This window comes from Lissotriton vulgaris, chromosome 4_1 (genome assembly GCF_964263255.1).
Source record: "Lissotriton vulgaris chromosome 4_1, aLisVul1.2, whole genome shotgun sequence".
Taxonomy (NCBI): Eukaryota; Metazoa; Chordata; class Amphibia; order Caudata; family Salamandridae; genus Lissotriton; species Lissotriton vulgaris.
The window spans coordinates 525,670,006-525,689,300 of record NC_141691.1 but is presented as its reverse complement, the minus strand read 5'-3'; the positions used below and the strand labels follow the sequence as shown (position 1 = coordinate 525,689,300).

The 19,295-nt window shown below is 45.5% G+C and overlaps 1 protein-coding gene across 2 annotated transcripts in view; it reads left to right on the top strand.

The window, feature by feature from the left end:
- Positions 1–19,295, top strand: part of LOC147721189 (ETS-related transcription factor Elf-1-like) — a 263,214-nt gene that overhangs the window by 146,256 nt on the left and 97,663 nt on the right. For both annotated transcript variants that reach the window (XR_015309863.1, XM_086964672.1), the window contains 2 exons: positions 359–676; positions 18,446–18,608. Coding sequence is in view for 1 of the 2 variants with exons in the window: in XM_086964672.1 (XP_086820798.1) it covers positions 605–676; positions 18,446–18,608 (235 nt within the window). In the remaining variant the exon portion in view is untranslated. The remainder of the gene's footprint in view (positions 1–358; positions 677–18,445; positions 18,609–19,295) is intronic.

Below are 19,295 nucleotides of genomic sequence, written 5' to 3'. Positions count from 1 at the left end.
CAGTGGAGGGAGGCGAGCTACTGAATAAGAGGCAGACACATGAAAGTGATATAAAGCCAACCACTGGTAAGCAGCAGGTCGGCTCTAAGTCTACTGTACGTTTTTGAGAACCCCAGAAAAGGTTTTTCACTTGCCCTGGTTGGTAGGTGAGACCATAAATGTAGTGTTGTAAGGTGTGCTTTATAAATAAAGTTAAGCCTTCTTCAGCTGCACCTCTATAATTCAGATTTGCAAAATGGCCTACCACCAGAGCAGAATCGCTTTACTATTGCTGGAGAAGAGCGCCGCCTAGAACTATGCTGACAAATATCAAGTGTGCCTTTCACCACATGTTTCTTTTTGTTTTTACTTCTTTCAGAGTGCGCTGTCAAGCAAGACCGGCATAGCATGCAGCTTCAGTTGATCATCTAAGCCGTGGAAAACCTGTGGAAAATTCATGGCAAGAAACGGGAGGACGCAGCAGATCACCATGAAGTAAAACCATTCAGCAGCTCTGGATGTGCCTAGTAAAGAACATTTCAGACTTAAAAAATCTCTCTACTGTACCCAACTTAGGGTATCCCCAGCAGTCTATGAAATCTACCTCACTCTGCATGTTTGCAGCATGGCTACAGTGCTTCAACAGAATGAACTTGTCTTTGAATTTGCCAGCAACGGCATGGATGAAATACACCAGGTACTGTGGTAACACGTATTTTAAGATGTGCATTCGTACAGTAGTTGGGTTTGTGAAACTGTCCATCTCATTTCAGATGCAGTCCTGCAGAGACTCTTACAAACCAGGAAGTTCAAATCATTTATTTATTTATTTATTACAGGATTTGTAATGCGCATGGCTGCCTCAAGGACGAGGCGTCCCAGCCCCCTTAATGTCACACTTAGGATGGCTTGGACTTGGCATTGTGAGAACCATAGGGTGTATGCCCTTAACAATGGTTTACAATGGAATGCAAGAAGGACAAGTGCACACATATATGTTTGCTATGTATGACTCTCATAGAGAGCCTCTATTGCTTATTTCAGTTTCTGAAAGTCATAACCCAATGCTATGACATCGCAACAGTTGATAACTAAACTGTTTACCCACTGTTGTGATATCATAAAGACTGTCCGGGCCAGGTGACAGGGCTCTGCGAGCCTGTCCGCGCAGCTCTGCTGGTCTTTGTTGGCTGAAAGCAGGAAGCACTGCTGCAGGTGGGGGCGGAAAGCAGGAGAGGTAGTGGGTCTGGTTAAGGGTGGCAGGTAAGATATTTATTTTTCACATTTGCATCAGGGAGAAGAGGGCATGTTATATATAACTCTCCCATTATCCAGTGCCCCTGCACAGTAGCGAAAGGCAGGGCTGATGATCTTGGGGGCCCATACATAGCATAAAACAATGGATGGGTAAAAAGTGATTACAGAGAGGTTTTTCACCTCAGGGTTCTCGTTGTCTATTTGATGTGACTCAGAACCCCTCAGTGAAAAGCATCCCCAAAATTCACTTTTACCCAGCTATACTTTTAAATGTTTACTACATATTTTCCCCAGCTGTGGGATTTAGAATTCTGGATATTATGTAAAGCTGTAAAAGCCTTTATAGGTGTATACAAATCTGCTTAGTTCCTGAGGCAGATTTAATATTAAATAAATGAACGTCCTTGATCCAATCGCTTTACAAAGGAATTTGTCGAAAATGAAAAGTCAGTACATAAATGTCCCGATATCTACACATTGAGCAATCACCATAGCCTCTAATGCCTTCTCTTCTGCTAGCCCTTTTGGCTACTGGCCTCCCACATCTCTCAACTAAGGGACCTATCAGCACCACATCTGGAGCCCCTAGTCCTAATGACCAATATCACTTTCATGTTGGCACCCACCAGATCTCCTCCAAGCTTAACCGGCAGAATACCAAAGGCACCCAAAGTCCTAACACTTGTTATCTATGGCAGTAGTCCTAAATTTCCTACCACTTTAACATTATTCAAACTTTGATTTATTCTGGCAGTCTCCCAGGTAAAACTCCAATTTGTTGTTTTCTGAGAAGCCAGTTCTGAGTGATACAACCTGCTCTAGCACTTCTGTAAATGTATTCATCCACATTTCTGTCTTTAGGAACAGCACAGGGATCTAATCTTATCAGAAATAATCGGAGTTGCTAAATGTTATATCTTTGTACATTACCGATCATATACCCGAGGCCACTGAATGTAGATGAGTCTTGGCCGCAACATTTTCTGCCGTTAGGAATTCGCTACATTGGCAGATAATCTATTGCCGGCTGTATAATCTGCAGAAAACTCCAAAATATTACTAAAATGCTGCACACAATGTGCAATACTCTTCCCTCTGCTTTGCAAGTTAACTATCACTTTTTCAACTGTGTAGTGCTGTACCCAGACATTAAAAGCGTGAGAAGAATGCCCAGATGACGTTAGTATCCCTAGTTGATGGATTGGATAAGAACGTTTGTTTGTAGCTGTAAACACAAGCCTTACATATTTAAATGTAATTCACAGTCAGGAAGAATGGATCCTTCTTTGTTGTGAAAATATTTCAATTCAGTATTCATGGAAATGCATATTTATTTATGGCACAGACTTTGTTCTCAAAGTCACAGTTATTTCTAGAGGCACTCAACGTTCAGAATACTCCAAAACACTTTGTGATGTCTTCAGAGTTAAAGTGCTTCCTATGGAGATGTGTAAGAGACAAGTAATGTACTATCCCTTTCTGCAAGGATGTTTCATAATGCAAAGTTCTGCCTCCAGAGATCCTACAGGTTGAACATACAGTGTCTATGCATGTTTATATTGTAGAGGATCAGGACAGCGCATATCTCACTACAGAGCAACTGAGCGCTGGACCAATGTGGCGACGGAGAACAAGTGCACAGAATATGGGGATGCAGGCAGGGCAGGAATGACCAGCTGTGAAAGGTCACATGCGCAAGGGGTTCTTGAGGAGGTGGTCTTCATCTTCTTCCCCAGGAGAAAGAATGAGGGATCTTGTCAGATCTGGGCGGAAAGACCATTCCAGATCCAAGGAGCGAAGCAAGAGGAGGCTCAGCGTCTTGTCATCTCCATTTTTGTACCTTACGGTCTGGAGCCTCATGAGGTCACTGTTGAAAGTCTTACGTAGACCAGATATGGCGAAAGCTTGACTTTAATGCTTTGGAAGTGATGAGGTGATGCGGCCTGATAAGAGTAAATAAACAACTGCAACGTTTTAAAGCATAACTGGGATGCACAGGATAAGAGATGCACCTTTTATTACAAGATGGGCACATACAGTATAGCATATGTTCTACAAGCGCTATTTTACTCTACAAGTTAGAAAAAATACTATTATATGTTGTGCCTTTACACAAAACAAAGTGATTAATGCTGATGAAAAACATTTTGAATATAATCTGAATATAGATAGTTTTATTATTTAGAAAAATGTATTTTGTTTAACATTTGGATATTTTTACACTGGTGGTCATACAAATGTACAAATATTTGGGTACTAAATTTGACGCAATGCACAGATTAATTTGCCTTTGGTTTAATCACAATTTGCCTTTTCTTTGCTGCATAATTTAGTCGCCCATGCAGCATTATATGGTACTCCAATGCTGCATAATTCCAGTGGCAATGCTTTACACCCTCCTTCGTCCAAAACTCAGTGGCTTATTTCCACTTTTCACATGCTCCCAGACAGTACTGTATCCGTAGCTGAATTAATATCCACGAAATGGACTTCCTTGTTTTACCTGTAGAGACCTTTATCTCTAAATATCCTTCAGCAAATATGTAAGAACCACAACTGCCCTAAGCTGCTAAAAGAGCAAATGAAAGGCACAAGTAGTCTCAACACCCTCATCAAGTCTCAACTGCTGTTTCCTAGATATGACCCTTGTGCTGTTTTGTCTTTTATGAACTAATTATTGCCAAATTCCTTCGAGTCGTGACCTGTCACCTCCTATTTTCTCAGCACTCTTCTCCACCTGCCCACTGTGTCTGACCTAACTGAGCGTATTCAGCCCACTGATATAACAGGGCGGGGTTTTGAAGCCTAACAACAAATATAACCTCTTTATCTCTTTTATGGATCACTCCCTATCTGCCTCGTCTTCCAGCCAGGATGACCAATGTGTCCTGTACTCGTATAGATTAATATTCAGTCTGCCTTCGATCAAAGATGAGTGTGCAGTCTGTCTTCCATCAAGGATACGTGTGCAGTCTGTCTTCCATCAAGGATACGTGTGCAGTCTGTCTTCCATCAAGGATATGTGGAACTCTGCCTTCTATCGCCCTTTCCTCCCATGAGGGGGTGGATCTGTGACTGATGACATCTGAAGTGAGATCTTTGGCGGGTCTTCTTTCTAATCTTCTACTTATCTCATCTTCCGCCAGGATTTCTCTCTGCACATACTCACGCTCTGCCATGTAACATGACCTGCCCCACTCACTTCCCCTTTCTGGGGTTCTGGCCCTAGTCTATTTCTTGAGGGTTTTTGTTTTCTGAATGACCTCATTTGCATAATGCACTGCTCAGTTCTAGTCATTTCTGTGTATTCCCCTCTGCATCCCCTTCGTGCAGTAGAAGGTCCACCTCCTTGGACTCTTCCAAATCTCCGTCTCGTGGCGCCTTTGCAGTCTATCTCATTCATTGCACCATTCTGTACTCAAACGTGCACCATTTCACACCAGGTGTGTGAATAGCAACCAGGGGTCTCCATGCACAAACAGACGCCTGTTTTTCTGGTCCCCTTCGGAGATCCCCGACCGCAGTGTTCATTGTGTTGCGCTCGCTCCATCTGTCCGGACAAGTGGAGACGCCCAGGCCCTGTTACTCCCATTGTGCCGGTGGCCGCATTCCATCACTCACCTTGAAATCCCTCCCTGGGGGCAGGGCTGCTTCTTTTTCCATGGTCGAGCCCTGGCACTCCTTACTGTGCTGCTTGATAGCAGCTCTGGTACCCTGCAGAGCCCCACTTCAGCCTCTGTCAGACGTGTGCTTGTCCTCTCTTTCCTGCAGCACATCTTTTGGGGCATCCTGTGCCCTAACCTTTTCTTTTCAGTCTGTAACTTGTCATCCACAAGTACTCCCTTTCGTGCTCATTTCTGCTGACTCGGGTGCCCACCTGGGTGCTTCTGCACTGGGCCCCTCCCTCAAAATCGCAGTGAGGCCCTGGATGGCCAACCCGCTGCTCGTCCCCTTCCTATTTTATTTGAGACCTACCACATGCCCTGTTGCAGCCCCTCTCTCTCCAGGATCAGGAATTGCAGGTCAAGATGGCTGCCAGATCGCCTGTGGAACTGACCTGTGCGTCAGATGCTGTTTCTGTACTGGCAGAAGCCCTGTGGGGTTGCCACTGCTCACCAAATGCCCCCAGTCATACCCCCCCCCCCCCCCCCCCGTTATGAGGACCTTCAGACCACCCTCCCGTAGCCTACCCTTCTGAATGACGGGACGGAAAGTGTGACTATCACTTCTGTGGCTTGTGCGCAAAGAGCTGTTGGTAACATCCATGGGCCAGTGGCCAGCCAGAAAGGCCTTGCCGCATTCTCTTGCATCCACCCAGCCTAATGCCACGGTCCTGGAGGGACAGTTCCTTTTCTGTCCTGTCACTGTCCTGGAGGCAGAGTTCATTTTCTGTCCTTTTCCTTCCCCTCATGAGTTCTGAGTTACAATGTACCTACAAGATCGTTTAGTCGCTGGATAGCGCGTACATCATGTCTTCTGTTACCTTTATTTCAGTACCGTTCGGTGAATGTATGTTCGCCCCGACAAGTAGGAACAGTTTCTAGCTAAGGCCTAGCCGATGGATTAGTAGCCTCGAGGCTACAGGGAATTGCCCAACAAAACAAAAATCACCTGACAAGTGAGCCACTCTCGCAGTTTTATTTAACTGCAAGTCTTGCAGTGTTCCGTGGTTTTGGTTTCGAAATAATTCATGGGCGGGTTTGCGATTGCACAATAACTGTAAGTCCCAGTAAGCAGTTAGAGGAAGACAGTCAACACCCAGCCGTGTCTTACCATATGTACTATTTTTATCATAAAAAATTTGTCATTGTTTCAAAGAAATCCGTCTCAACGTCCACATAAATACACAAAAAGAAAGACACACACTGCTGTAAAGGTACAGACACAAACGACCCAGCAGACATGAACACAGAGCCGCAGACCTACACATTTCTTTTTGTGGTTTTGCGGAGTGTAAAACTGGTCCTACCTGCCTTCAGAGCGCGATGGGCACTTAGAGCAGGGATGGGAAACCGAAGGGGCGGAAATGTACAAACTGCTATGTGCCACAACCTGTTTAGCGTGCTGTGCATCAGCGGAGTTAGAAGGCTGGCTAGATCATGCTAGTAATAAAACAGAAGAGCAAATATTGCACATGAGTTGGGATGCCGAGTGCAGGATAGCCGATCCTATCAATCTAAATACGGCCTTTAACCTCTGGTAATGACTCTCCGCCACAGCTCTCAAAATATACAATGGACTTTTGAGAGTGACAGAAGCAGGGGCGATGACCGAGCTAGCACATGCATGTACTAATAGCATTAGTACTCTGAGGAGCAGTCAATAACTCTAGTTATGGCTCTAACACTTAAGATGGATGAGGGCTGTGACTAGAGTTATTGCCTCGCTACCTGGTTATCAATGCTCCAATATCACACACAGTAATGAAAGCAGGAACGGGCCTTTGACAGGTCATGCAGTATGAAAGCAGGAACGGGCCTTTGACAGGTCATGCAGTATGAACACAGGAACGGGCCTTTGACAGGTCATGCAGTATGAACACAGGAACGGGCCTTTGACAGGTCATGCAGTATGAAAGCAGGAACGGGCCTTTGACAGGTCATGCAGTATGAAAGCAGGAACGGGCCTTTGAAGGGTCATGCAGTATGAACGCAGGAACGGACCTTTGACAGGTCATGCAGTATGAACGCAGGAACGGGCCTTTGACAGGTCATGCAGTGTGAACGCAGGAACGGGCCTTTGACAGGTCATGCAGTATGAAAGCAGGAACGGGCCTTTGAAGGGTCATACAGTATGAAAGCAGGAACGGGCCTTTGAAGGGTCATGCAGTATGAACGCAGGAACGGGCCTTTGACAGGTCATGCAGTATGAAAGCAGGAACGGGCCTTTGAAGGGTCATGCAGTATGAAAGCAGGAACTGGCCTTTGACAGATTCTGCAGTATGAAAGCAGGAACTGGCCTTTGAAGGGTCATGCAGTATGAAAGCAGGAACTGGCATTTGACAGGTCCTGCAGTATGAAAGCAGGAACTGGCCTTTGACAGGTCATGCAGTATGAAAGCAGGAACGGGCCTTTGACAGGTCATGCAGTATGAAAGCAGGAACGGGCCTTTGACAGGTCATGCAGTATGAATGCAGGAACGGGCCTTTGACAGGTCATGCAGTATGAAAGCAGGAACTGGCCTTTGAAGGGTCATGCAGTATGAAAGCAGGAACTGGCCTTTGACAGGTCCTGCAGTATGAAAGCAGGAACTGGCCTTTGACAGGTCATGCAGTATGAAAGCAGGAACGGGCATCTGACAGGTCATGCAGTATAAACGCAGGAACGGGCATTTGACAGGTCATGCAGTATGAAAGCAGGAACGGGCCTTTGACAGATTCTGCAGTATGAAAGCAGGAACTGGCCTTTGACAGGTCATGCAGTATGAAAGCAGGAACGGGCCTTTGACAGATTCTGCAGTATGAAAGCAGGAACTGGCCTTTGACAGGTCATGCAGTATGAAAGCAGGAACTGGCCTTTGACAGGTCCTGCAGTATGAAAGCAGGAACTGGCCTTTGACAGGTCATGCAGTATGAAAGCAGGAACGGGCATTTGACAGGTCATGCAGTATAAACGCAGGAACGGGCATTTGACAGGTCAGGCAGTATGAAAGCAGGAACGGGCCTTTGACAGATTCTGCAGTATGAAAGCAGGAACTGGCCTTTGACAGGTCATGCAGTATGAAAGCAGGAACGGGCCTTTGACAGATTCTGCAGTATGAAAGCAGGAACTGGCCTTTGACAGGTCATGCAGTATGAACGCAGGAACGGGCATTTGATAGACCATGCAGTACTAATGCGGGATGGGGGAGAAATGTTTAAAGTTTAACAACAACAAAGCAAAGCGTTACCAGGACCATTTTAATGTTGGTTGAAAGAACATAAAAATTACCAGGTTGAGGTCAGTGGGGAGCTATTTGGTAGAACTTGTCAGTGCGTTCCAAGTGTCTGTGGCTTGTTGACACTCCGCATTTACAGGAATAGTGCCTTCTTGATGGAAGTGATCTACGTCTTGTGAGATTGAGCGTTTATCCACCAAATACTTACGAGAGTAGGGGTAGACAGGTTTGTAGATCAGCCAGGTCATCTTTAACAGACATTTGGCTTGTGACTAGGCAAGGCTAGGAACATATGATGAAAACATCCGGTGACTGAGACCCGAGGATTGTACAGCTCTTATGAAGGCAAACGCTTTTTCTGTAGACCTGCCAACGGTGCATGTCTGGGTTCTGCCAGATTTAAATTTTAGTAGAGCCAATGTTTGAAGGTCTAATTCTGCTGGGCTGTCTTCACAGAAGACGGTGTTGGTTTCACACTCCTTCCACCATATTTGTTGCATATGGACATGATGGCTCAGTAAGATAACTGCCTTCAATGCAACGTAGGGAAGACAGAGGTCCTGCTTCTTGGAGGAGCTAAGATCCTGTGGACCCCGGACTGGTGGCCGCAAGATCTTGGGTCAGTGCCTGAACCCAAACTGGTCGTGAAAAACCTGGGGCTACGCCTGGATCGAGATCTTTCTCTGAAGCAGCATGGCAACTCAGTGGTGGGCACTTGCTTTCATGTGATCGGCCTCCTTCGAAAGGTTTTTCCCTTGCTACCAGATGCCACCAGAAAAACCTTGGTGCAGGCTCTGGTTCTCAGTCGATTAGACTATTACAATGGGCTCTTGCTGTCAGCCAACGAGGGAGTTAAAGCCAAACTCCAAGTTGTGCAGAATACAGCAGCAAGGCTGGTATTAAACGCCCCCCCAAGAACGCCATCCAAACCACTCTTGGATAAGTTACACTGGCTCCCTGTTCAGAAAACGGTGATATTCAAGACCTGTTGCCTTATCCATAAGAGCCTAAATGGATTAGGGCCAACATACTGGATAGACAAATTTGTACCTTATATTCCGGTGCGATCTCTCAGGTCCAGTAATCAGCTGCTCCTAACAGTGCCAGCCGCCAAGAAAGTAAGGCAGGGTGGTAGGGCTTTGTCCGTAGCCGCTCCCACCCTGTGGAATGGATTTCCCCTACCACTTAGGAAATGCACAGAACACCTGAGTTTCAGGAAACAACTTTAGACCTTTTTGTTTCAGTCATAAATCATTTCCCCTTGGACTTGCTGACCGCGTTCTTTAGGTCACAGGCGCAGAGATACTCCTCCGGGAGTCGATTCGAGCGCGTTACAAACCTACAAATAAATAAAATAAATAAATAAATAAAATAACCAACGCAGTTGACAGCTGCTGTGAAATGCAAGTCATGAACTCAAATTTAATTGACTCCATACAAAGGGAGGGGGGAGGGTGGATTCGGATCCTTCAGTTTTAATCATTTCGGCACTGGTGTGTAAAAACAACCAACCTCCAGGTGCTTAGCTGTCGATAAGAATTTGGGATTCATGCTGGTGATGAATATCACATGATCAACAGTGCATATGGCTGTACCTGGGCTGGAGTAGGCTTTATTCTGGAACGTACAAGAGGACTGACCAGATTCTCCTGTGTCAAGGATGCCAAATGTCACATTCATTACTTGCTCAGTGGCTGTGTTCATGCTTCATTCTTGCTGGACTGACAAGCCTCAACTAGAAATGAATTTAATTGGTTGCTGGTTCACACAGTTCTCAATCGTTTTAGTGAGAACCAAGGACAGTAACGGTTTGGTAGATGTTATCAGAGGTGGTTTACAGAGAATATTTCAACAGTTAAGTTACCTGATCTACATTTTTAGAGAGTATGCTGTTCCATGGGGGCTTTGATCATTTTAGGTGTGGCTTAGTGAGCGGTTTAGCTATTTTGCAACCCTCTTGTTCTCCCCCAAACAAGAATTATTAAAATATATATTTATACATGCATATACACGCACACAAGAGCTTTCCTTCAGCCCTGTTTGGTGTGTTGAAGTATCAATCACATTTTGGTTTTCCCCACCCAGGCATACAGCATGGGGCAATAGGTCAGCCCATTTGATACACTTGCTCTAATGCACTGCCAGTTATGGCATTTTTCCTGATCAAAAGTCCACAGTGGCCTGAAAAGGAGTGCACTTAAGTGTCATGGCTTGTGTTCCAGGACTGCTGGACTCCTTTATTTTCATATTTTATAAATATTTGACTTTTGTGTTTATTACTTATGTTAAAACAAGAGATTAAAGAATTGTTCACTTGCCAATGCCACAGCTTTTGGCTTTGCCAGTGTTTGCTATTTAAGGATCTAGTCTTTGCATGGGGGCTGGTAAGGAGTCTTGTGTGGTGAGGGCTAGCAATCAGAATTGTAGTGTGTGCCATCTTGTTGTTGACTGCAGTGAGGCATCTCTGAAGTTTTGCCTGTAGTGAATACCGTTTGTCCTGTGCGTTTCTCCACTGAATGGGAATTAGAGGTCAAGGGAGTGGGCTAGAGATGTCTTATGTGCAGGAGTCTTTGGGCAGTTGCTTGCTGCCACTGTGTATGGCTTGATGTACTAGCCTATGGCCTGGCAGTTGTAATGTTTACATATTTTCCCTTCAGAGACCAGTGTTGCGCTTGGATCCAGGACTAGACTTTCTTGTACATATACAGCTTCTGAGGACCAATTCACTGGGATTGCTTCATCTTTTCCATCTTGTAGGCCAGGTGACCTCCTTTGTGTCGTGATTCCCGGTAAGACTTTTGAACTGAGACGTGGGTAGCACACAACACTTAAGATTCTCTACTCTAGGTCCTCGATTTTCTGTGCAGGAACCAAGTGTGTCTTTGAAAGTTTGACAGCCATTACCTTGTCGGGGTAATATATGTTTAGGACATCCTGTTTTTCTGTTGCTTGAGTTGGTCTGTGGAGCCTTTGTGTTTTAATGTTTCTTGAAAAGGTTGAATGGAGGTGCTTGACCAGTTGAGTAGAATCACCTACCAGCATTGGAAGCCGAGGGCTTCAGACATGAGCATATCAAGGGTTACTGTAGTGTAATTGCTAGTCCATGTGCCTCTGTGAACTTCCTTTACATTGAACACACATGAGGTATCGCTGTACTATGAATGAGGCTATAGCACTGTTTTAGAAGTCTTTTCAGACCTCCCGAACTTTCCTTCGTAGAAGAGAAAGGCTATGGCGTGGAGTCTACAGTGGACGAAGGTCTTATATATTTGTCTTCTTTTTACTGTTATAAAATCAAATTGGCTAAATGTGTCACAACGGGGCGATGAAGCTTAACTTACTGCACCTAAATGTATTTCTTCAGATGATGATATTGATGGAAAGCGTTAAGCTTTACAGGCAGAGATGTCCAATGTAGATACAGATGGGCTGGACATTTAGAATTCTCACTATGTAAATAAGTTCAGTTTACAGGATTCCGCTTCAATTACTGAGTGCCAGAGTGCCTTTTTTTGACAGATAGCCCACTGTACCATGAAGGAGTGTGTGCTTGGCAGTGTTGCTGTTGGGATACTACATGGGACGCATTTTGGAAGACCACCAGAGAGGTGGTCTTCTCTTGTCCTGGGGCACAGCACCTACCAGTGTAATGCAGGAGGAGGTGTAAGAGAGAGAGCACACACAATATAAATGTAATTAGCTGGTGGTTCTAATTTACTGTGCACGCCCTTTGCATCTTTTGTGATCTGTATTATGCAAGAACCAGGGAACATAGAGTATTGTGGGCAGAGTAGAAGGGCCTCAAACATTTAGTTTTCTTCATAACACTAATCTAGGCAGTGGGATGCTGTTTGTGTGTGCACCAAAAAAAGGAGCAATCCAAGAAGGCCCAATAATCCACATGGCAACATGCCCAGAGATGCTTTCTAACGAGTGGAACGATTCCAAAACAGCAAGAATAGAAGTTAGCAGCATTAGTATTAGCCGTACGTCTTTTTAAAGAAAGGGATCATGCCTGCTGCAGTACAAGCAAACATCATGAGCGAGGAAAGAAGTGGCACCAATGTTGCCAACCTGACCAGAAACTATTCAACCTTCATATGGGCCCAGATTCCACCTACTCCTGCTAGGCTGAAGGAAGCCAACATTTCCCTGTTATGCTTCCAAAGGCAGATGAGAATCACTCAGGCAAACTCTAGTCAAGTCATATCTCAGACCCTAGCCAAACCAATACCCTACACATACAAGGGTGAGAGACAAAGCACGTAGTAGCTTCCTGCCCAGGCAGCACAAGAATGAACCAGCACGCCTCATTGTACCAGTCTCTACTCACCCCTCCATGTGAGCCCAATAATTTTCAAAGCTACCAGAGACACTTTCTCTTTCCAGTTTACATGAGGATGCATCCGCCAGCCTTTTCACAATATCTTCCCAGCCAATTTCCACTTTCATTATTAATAGCGAATGACATTTCAATGTTAAAAAAATAGCATTTGGTGAGAGGGGACCTCCTCTGCTTGTTGTGGCTAAGATAGAAGTACCCCATAGGTTTGGTAGCTCTCATTTTGTTCAGTCTTAGCCCTCCTCTTTTCTGACCTCTCTGTGTTTGGAAGAACAGCTTTGATGTATGTCTTTACAAGTTAACCTTCATTCCGATCTGCTCTGCTTGGTCTGTTTCCGCTCTTCACCCTCCAGCCCCTCATTTAATTTGTTCTCATTGCTAGGCCATGGTGGGTTCCTGATTGAATAATACTGGAAATTCCTAGGCCATAGTGAAAGGCTTCTTCGCGAGGGATTGAACATTGCAACAATAGTGGTACTGCATGGGGCCGGGCAACACCCCGAGGACTGCACGCCTTACCGCCCAATTTCTCGAATCAATAGTGAACTCTAACTATATGCCAAGGTCCTGGCCAACAGACTCCTTAAAGTCTTGAACAATGCAATTCATGTAGCTCAAAGTGGTATTAAACTCCGTCACAGCACATGGCACTGTATTCACGGGGTGCACACGGCTTTGGCATACCGACATCGACTCATAGGTCCAAGCTCCTTCCTAGCAATTGGCTTCGAAAAAGCCTTTGATTCTCTGGACTGGAACATCCTATGGCAAGTGTTACGGTGCTTAGATTTCGGGCCCTACTTATGTGAACTATATGATGCCCCCACGGCATAAGTGCGGGTCAATGGGACCATATCAAGGGTCTTTTAAATACAATGTGGCACCAAGAAGGGTTGCTGTCTAATACTGCTCATGTTCCCCCTGGCGATAGAAGCATTGGTGATATGGTTGCACTGCAACACCCAAATGCGGGGGTTTTAATGGGGCAATGGTCTGCAACACCGTAATCGCCTTCTATATGGTCGTCTTACTTTTTGTCTGCAAACCTTGGCACCAAGACTGTGTCATATGTCAGAAGTAGACGGGCGAGCCTCTGGCCTATTGGTTAAATGGACCAAGTCCCAGTTGGTCCCCCTGACTGGATCCTCTGAATAGATGGCCTGGCAAACCTGGTGCTGATCCGTAAGCTAAGTGTAGTATCCTGCATTTATTAATGTAATGTATTTTACACCTACTGCTCAGCCAGTGCTTGTACTCTGTGCTCAATAGAATGTTGGAGTCTTGATGTGCCTCGGAATGTTGGGACGCAGAGAGGTGAAGCGACAGTTGAGCATCGGCTGAGCACCAGACAGGCTTCTCCTGGTGGGGCTCCCCTTCACAACTTAACTATCTGTAATACTGGAATTATTCTTCATGTAACCATCTACAATAAAGCTTCCTGAATTACATCTTACATGCGTGGACCTCCTTACTACACTAAGCTATTTATACCTGGGCCTATACATCTCATTGCTTCCTTCACTCACCTGGTCCCTTAACCTTAAGTCATTGGTCAGCAAGATGTGGAAAGATCTGGAGAGGTGGGATAATTTGCCACTTAACATATTGAGAAGGATGGCCCTCTCTAAGATGATCGTCCTACCACGCTTCTTATAGGACCTGAAAATGTCCCATATCCGCTCGGGTATAGTGGTATGCAGGGACACAAACGAATGTGCGCTCCTTCCTTTGGGCGAGCCGGGTTTCACGCACTGCCTGCAGTCAAGCTTCGTCGAGGCATTGTAGCCTTGGTTTTGTGTTTATACTACTGTGCATCCCAGATTGTGTTTCTGAATGACTGGCTCCATGGAGGGTGTGAAGACCCAACCTACAAGGTGGAAATGGTGTCCTTGGGATGGAATACTGTGATGAACAGGTCGTACGGCACACCCGTGCACCATGCTTTCCCCGACCATACTAGAATGATATTTTTTTTATGTGGAGATCGGCACAGCACTGGACTGGTTGCCCTGGTAGGATAACGGTTCAAACCCACACCTCTGGAGAGGCAACTTACTGGGCCAGGTCACCAACCTCACCAGATTTGGTAAATAGGATCTGATTGGCATCTCACAACTGGGTGGTGTATGGCAGAGGGAACACATGCAGTCCTTTCAAGATCTACAGACAGACTTTGCCCTTAATCGATCCCACTTCGACAAGTTTTTGCAGCTTTGTCACACACTACTCTCTCACTGGGTGACTATTGGGGAGGTGAACAAGCTCAGTTCTGGAGGCCAAGTTGCTCATGGGTCCTCTAGGGCAGAGAGGTATCTCCTGAGTGTATAGATCCCTAGTTATTATTTCCCCCCGATTTATTCACCCCCTTGAGGGCATGCTGGGAATTACCAATATGCTCTTAAGAAGACAGCCAATGGAGAGTTGGCGATCAACTTTGTTCCGTCTGATCCAACTGGAATTCCTACACACCACATACCAGACACCACTGAAACTATGGCGGGTTGGCGCTCATCCTCTGCATGCTCACACTGTGGTGTGGAGGCGGCAGACTTTTGACCTGGGCCTGCTCAGTGATTGAGGTCATCTATTTTTCGCTACCTGTCCCGAGTATTGAATTGATCCATTGACATACCCTCTCGCATAGCCCGTCTTGGCCTACAGGAGGACTTGGGAGGTACCAGGAGTGATGACTCTATGTTGGGTCTGGGGACATTAATTGCTAAAGGGATATTGCGTGGATGTGGAAGTCCGTGAACCCACAGACAGTGCCCGACTGGCACGGGATTATGGACTGGTGAGCAACACCAGACGAACCTATTTACTACTCCAGAGGCTGCCCCCTCAAACACAAAAAGATATGGAGGGGCTTCTATGGTTTGCAAGATTTTACGTGTAAAGTATGCCTGTACTAGTTAATCTTGATGTGTTACGGATCGCACACAGTGTACTGCTAGTGGTTTTCTTTGATACAATCAATAAAAACTAGTTTATAAAAAAATTAATCTGCTCTCACCGCTAAGTTTCACTTCCTTTTCTAGACCGCTCCTAGTTAAACCTCTCTGAATGCTGCCTCCAGTCAGCAAACTGTGTTGATTGAGTGTGCTGGAGATTGAAACCTCTTATCTGCATTTGGAGTGGGAGTACATCGAGGTATGCCAACCAGGAATATCTTGACTAGGGGGGGCTCCTGTAAGACCAACTTGAACTCACAGGTTTGAAGTACAGCTTGGGTTGTTTAACTTCAGAACCCATTTAAAAATGGAATTTTCAGACAGCTGATTTTTTGGAAATGACGAAGAGTCTTTGCTTACCCTGCCTCATCCTACAGTGTCTGTCTGGAAGAATTATACTCGTGGCCACACACCCTGGCACCTTTGCTCTCCTGTGATATTTAAAAAGCAGCCTCTGCCCTCCTTAATACAGTCATCGGTCAATTTCTTGGATGTCTTTATCGTATCTCAAATTGCTAATGCTCTTGATGAGTTTGCCTGTCTCCAGAGCTGGCTGCCATCACACCTGCATCTTGCCTTTTCGAAATCTGCTTGTCTGTCTTATGGCAAATAGCTTTATGTTGTGTGAACACACAGCTGCTACAAAGATGGAGAGATCTTCAGTGCCCCCACTGTGCTAGCATCTTGGTCTTACATGCGCACTGGCACTCCGGGGAGGGAGGGAGGGGCAGGCTGCCACAATCTGGCCATTGGTGGTATTTCTTTCATCAGATGTTTTCTCGTGTGAAGAGGCAATGTGATACCCTGATACTGTAGGTGTGCAGGTAGTTTCTCCTACAGGTCTGACACAATGGGCTCTCGGGTCACACGCCGAGAATCACATGATGCTGACACAGCGCGTATTGTGAAACTGAGTGATTGCCTGTCCACCTCACGTCACTGGATACCTCTGGAGTATTCTGTGTTCTCGAGTTAGCTTGGTGTCCATGCAAATGTTTCCCTTCAGGGTGTGTAGAGTGAAACGCCTCGTGTCAGAGGTGAAGGGACGTATGCCTGAGCTCAGACTGGGTGGGTGAGAAGGCTTGCTTGTGAAAAGAGTTCAGTGCTTCTGAAGCCTGTCCACAGACAGCACTGGGAGTGTCCGCCTTCCGTTTGACGTACCCGGCTTCCTGTTCGTAACTCCATTCAAAAGACATCCAAGGGCAGTTTACAAACAAAACGTATGCATTCGATTAAAAAACGGGGACTGCTAATTGTACTGAGTTTTATATTGCCTTATGTTTATTTATATTTCTTTTTTACAAGGTCCAGGAGAAATTAACATCAATTTATGATTCCATATTTTTTTTTTTTTACATACTTTAACAATCTCTGACCCCGTTTTCCTGCATCACACTCCAGTGAGTCTGTGCCTGCTATTTTAACATGTATTTAATCAATGTAAAAATCGGTATATGCAGACATTTGAGATTCCGTTTGTATTTGAAACAAACGCCCCAACCCAGCTATATCCCCACAGGGGCCCCTCATTTCCAAGCCAGCTCTCCCCATCTACCCGTGGTGCACATTATTATTGACTTTACCGGCAGGGAGAGGACCCTGGCAAAGAAGGGCTCACAGGAAGGACTCAAGGGCGCCCTATAGAATGTTACCTAAAGATACCTCACTGGAGGAGTCTGGTCATGAAGATGCCCTTAGAGAGGCTTAAAGGGCCAATATAATGAGGATGTTAGAGCAGCACTAAATGCCTTCACACTGCATGTGTGACTGGGGGTGGGGGAGTGGTGGTTGGGGGTGGGGGGGGTGGGGGTGGAAGGTGTTGCATGTTTACCCAACCTTTGTGACTGAAGTTTAGCATGTTTGCCCAGGCTTTGTGACTTATGGGTAGCATGTTTACCCAACTTTTGCGACAAAGGGGTAGCATGTTTACCCATCTTTTGTGATTGGGGTGTAGCATGTTTACACAACCTTTGTGACTTAGGTGTAGCATGTTTGCCGGAACATTGTCAGTGGGGTGTACCATGTCTGGTCAAACTTTGGTTGGTGTGTAATATGTTTCCCCAACCTTTGTGACAGAGGTGTAGCATGTTTACCCCACCTTTGTGATTGAGGTGTAGCATGTTTGTCCAACTTTTGTGACTGAGGGGTAGCATGTTTACCCAACATTTGTGACTGAGGGGTATCATGGTTGCCCAACTTTTGTGACTGAGGCGTAGCATGTCAGCCCAACTTTTGTGACTGAGGTGTAGCATCTTTACTAACCTTTGTGACTGAGGTGTAGCATGTTTGTCCAACTTTTGTGACTGAAGGGTAGCATGTTTACCCAACCTTTGTGATTGAGGGATGCATGTTTGTCCAACTTTTGTGACTGAGGTGTAGCATGTTTGTCCAACTTTTGTGACTGAGCTGTAGCATGTTTACCCAACCATTGTGGCTGAGGTGTAGCGACTTTACCCAACCTTTGTGACTGAGGTGTAGCATCTTTACCCAACCTTTGTGACAGAGGTGTAGCTAGTTTACCCAACCTTTGTGACTGAGGTGTATCATGTTTGCCCAACCTTTGTGACAGAGGTGTAGCATGTTTGCCCAACCTTTGTGACTTTGGGGTAGCATCTTTACCCATCCTTTGTGACGGAGGTGTAGCATGTTTACCCATCCTTTGTGACGGAGGTGTAGCATGTTTACCCATCCTTTGTGACGGAGGTGTAGCATGTTTGTCCAACTTTTGTGACTGAGGGGTAGCATGTTTACCCAACCTTTGTGATTGGGGTGTTGCATGTTTACACAACCTTTGTGACTGAGGGGTACCATGTTTACCCAAACTTTGCGACTGAGGTGTAGCATGTTTGCCGGACCAGTGTTAGTGGGGTGTAGCACGTCTGGTCGAACCTTTGGTTGACATGTAGCATGTTTTCCTGACCTTTGTGACTAAATAGTAGCATGTTTGCTCAATTTCTTTTGAGAAAGGCATGCTAAGCAAGCCGTTGTAAAGTTTCTCTCTGCATTCGTCCTGATAATGTTAATTTCTGTTTGTTCCCAGCTGGATGATCCCTCTGTCTTCCCTGCAGTGATAGTGGAGCAGGTGCCGAGCACAGACCTCCTGAACGTGTACTCTGAGCTGGAGTCCGATGAGGCCTCCAATGGAATCATGGCCGACCCTCTGGACGAAGACGAACAGATTGTGGGAAATATTAGCCTATCAGGTTCGTGTGAAAGGAAAGTCTGATGCTGCAGGCTGTCTTTTTTCCAAAGTTTAGGTCAATGGAGGAGTCTAATCTAAATCGGAGGCTACCCGTTGGTTTCACGTTTTTTCACCAAAACCTCAACCATGGATTCTAGATGCTGAGCTTCCCCTCCATTCTCCGGCCTCTCCATTCTTGGTTGTTTGCATGTTGTTTATGGCTTTATTTCGAGTTTATATGGCTTTGGGTGAAAAGTAAGATGCTGCCTCTCCGTGTGTACATTACAATAGGGCATCATTCAGTTAAGGTTAATGGAAAATAATTGCCTAGAGGTCCAAATGTTTAAAATTTGAGAAACAACAATGCATTCCCACGTATTTGTGCATTTATGGAACTGTAATAACTGATGAGCTTAATATTTTAAACATGACCGATACTATGGCAGCCATTGGCTGTATCAGGTTGCCGCAAAACTACCAAATGTCATATTGTCAGAAATACCTCTTTCCTGCAATGTCAAGACAAGGTAGAAATAATGCTGAAAATGGGAAATGCACCCTCTGTGGTACAACCTTTACTAAACAATACAATGAGATATCACAAAGACTGGTTTCCCCGTTGGGGGATCACACAGCTCATGACGGCCATTTGCATGGAGTCACTCCCTGTAACAGGCATTGGCAAAGCCAATAGGTCTCACCTATATGA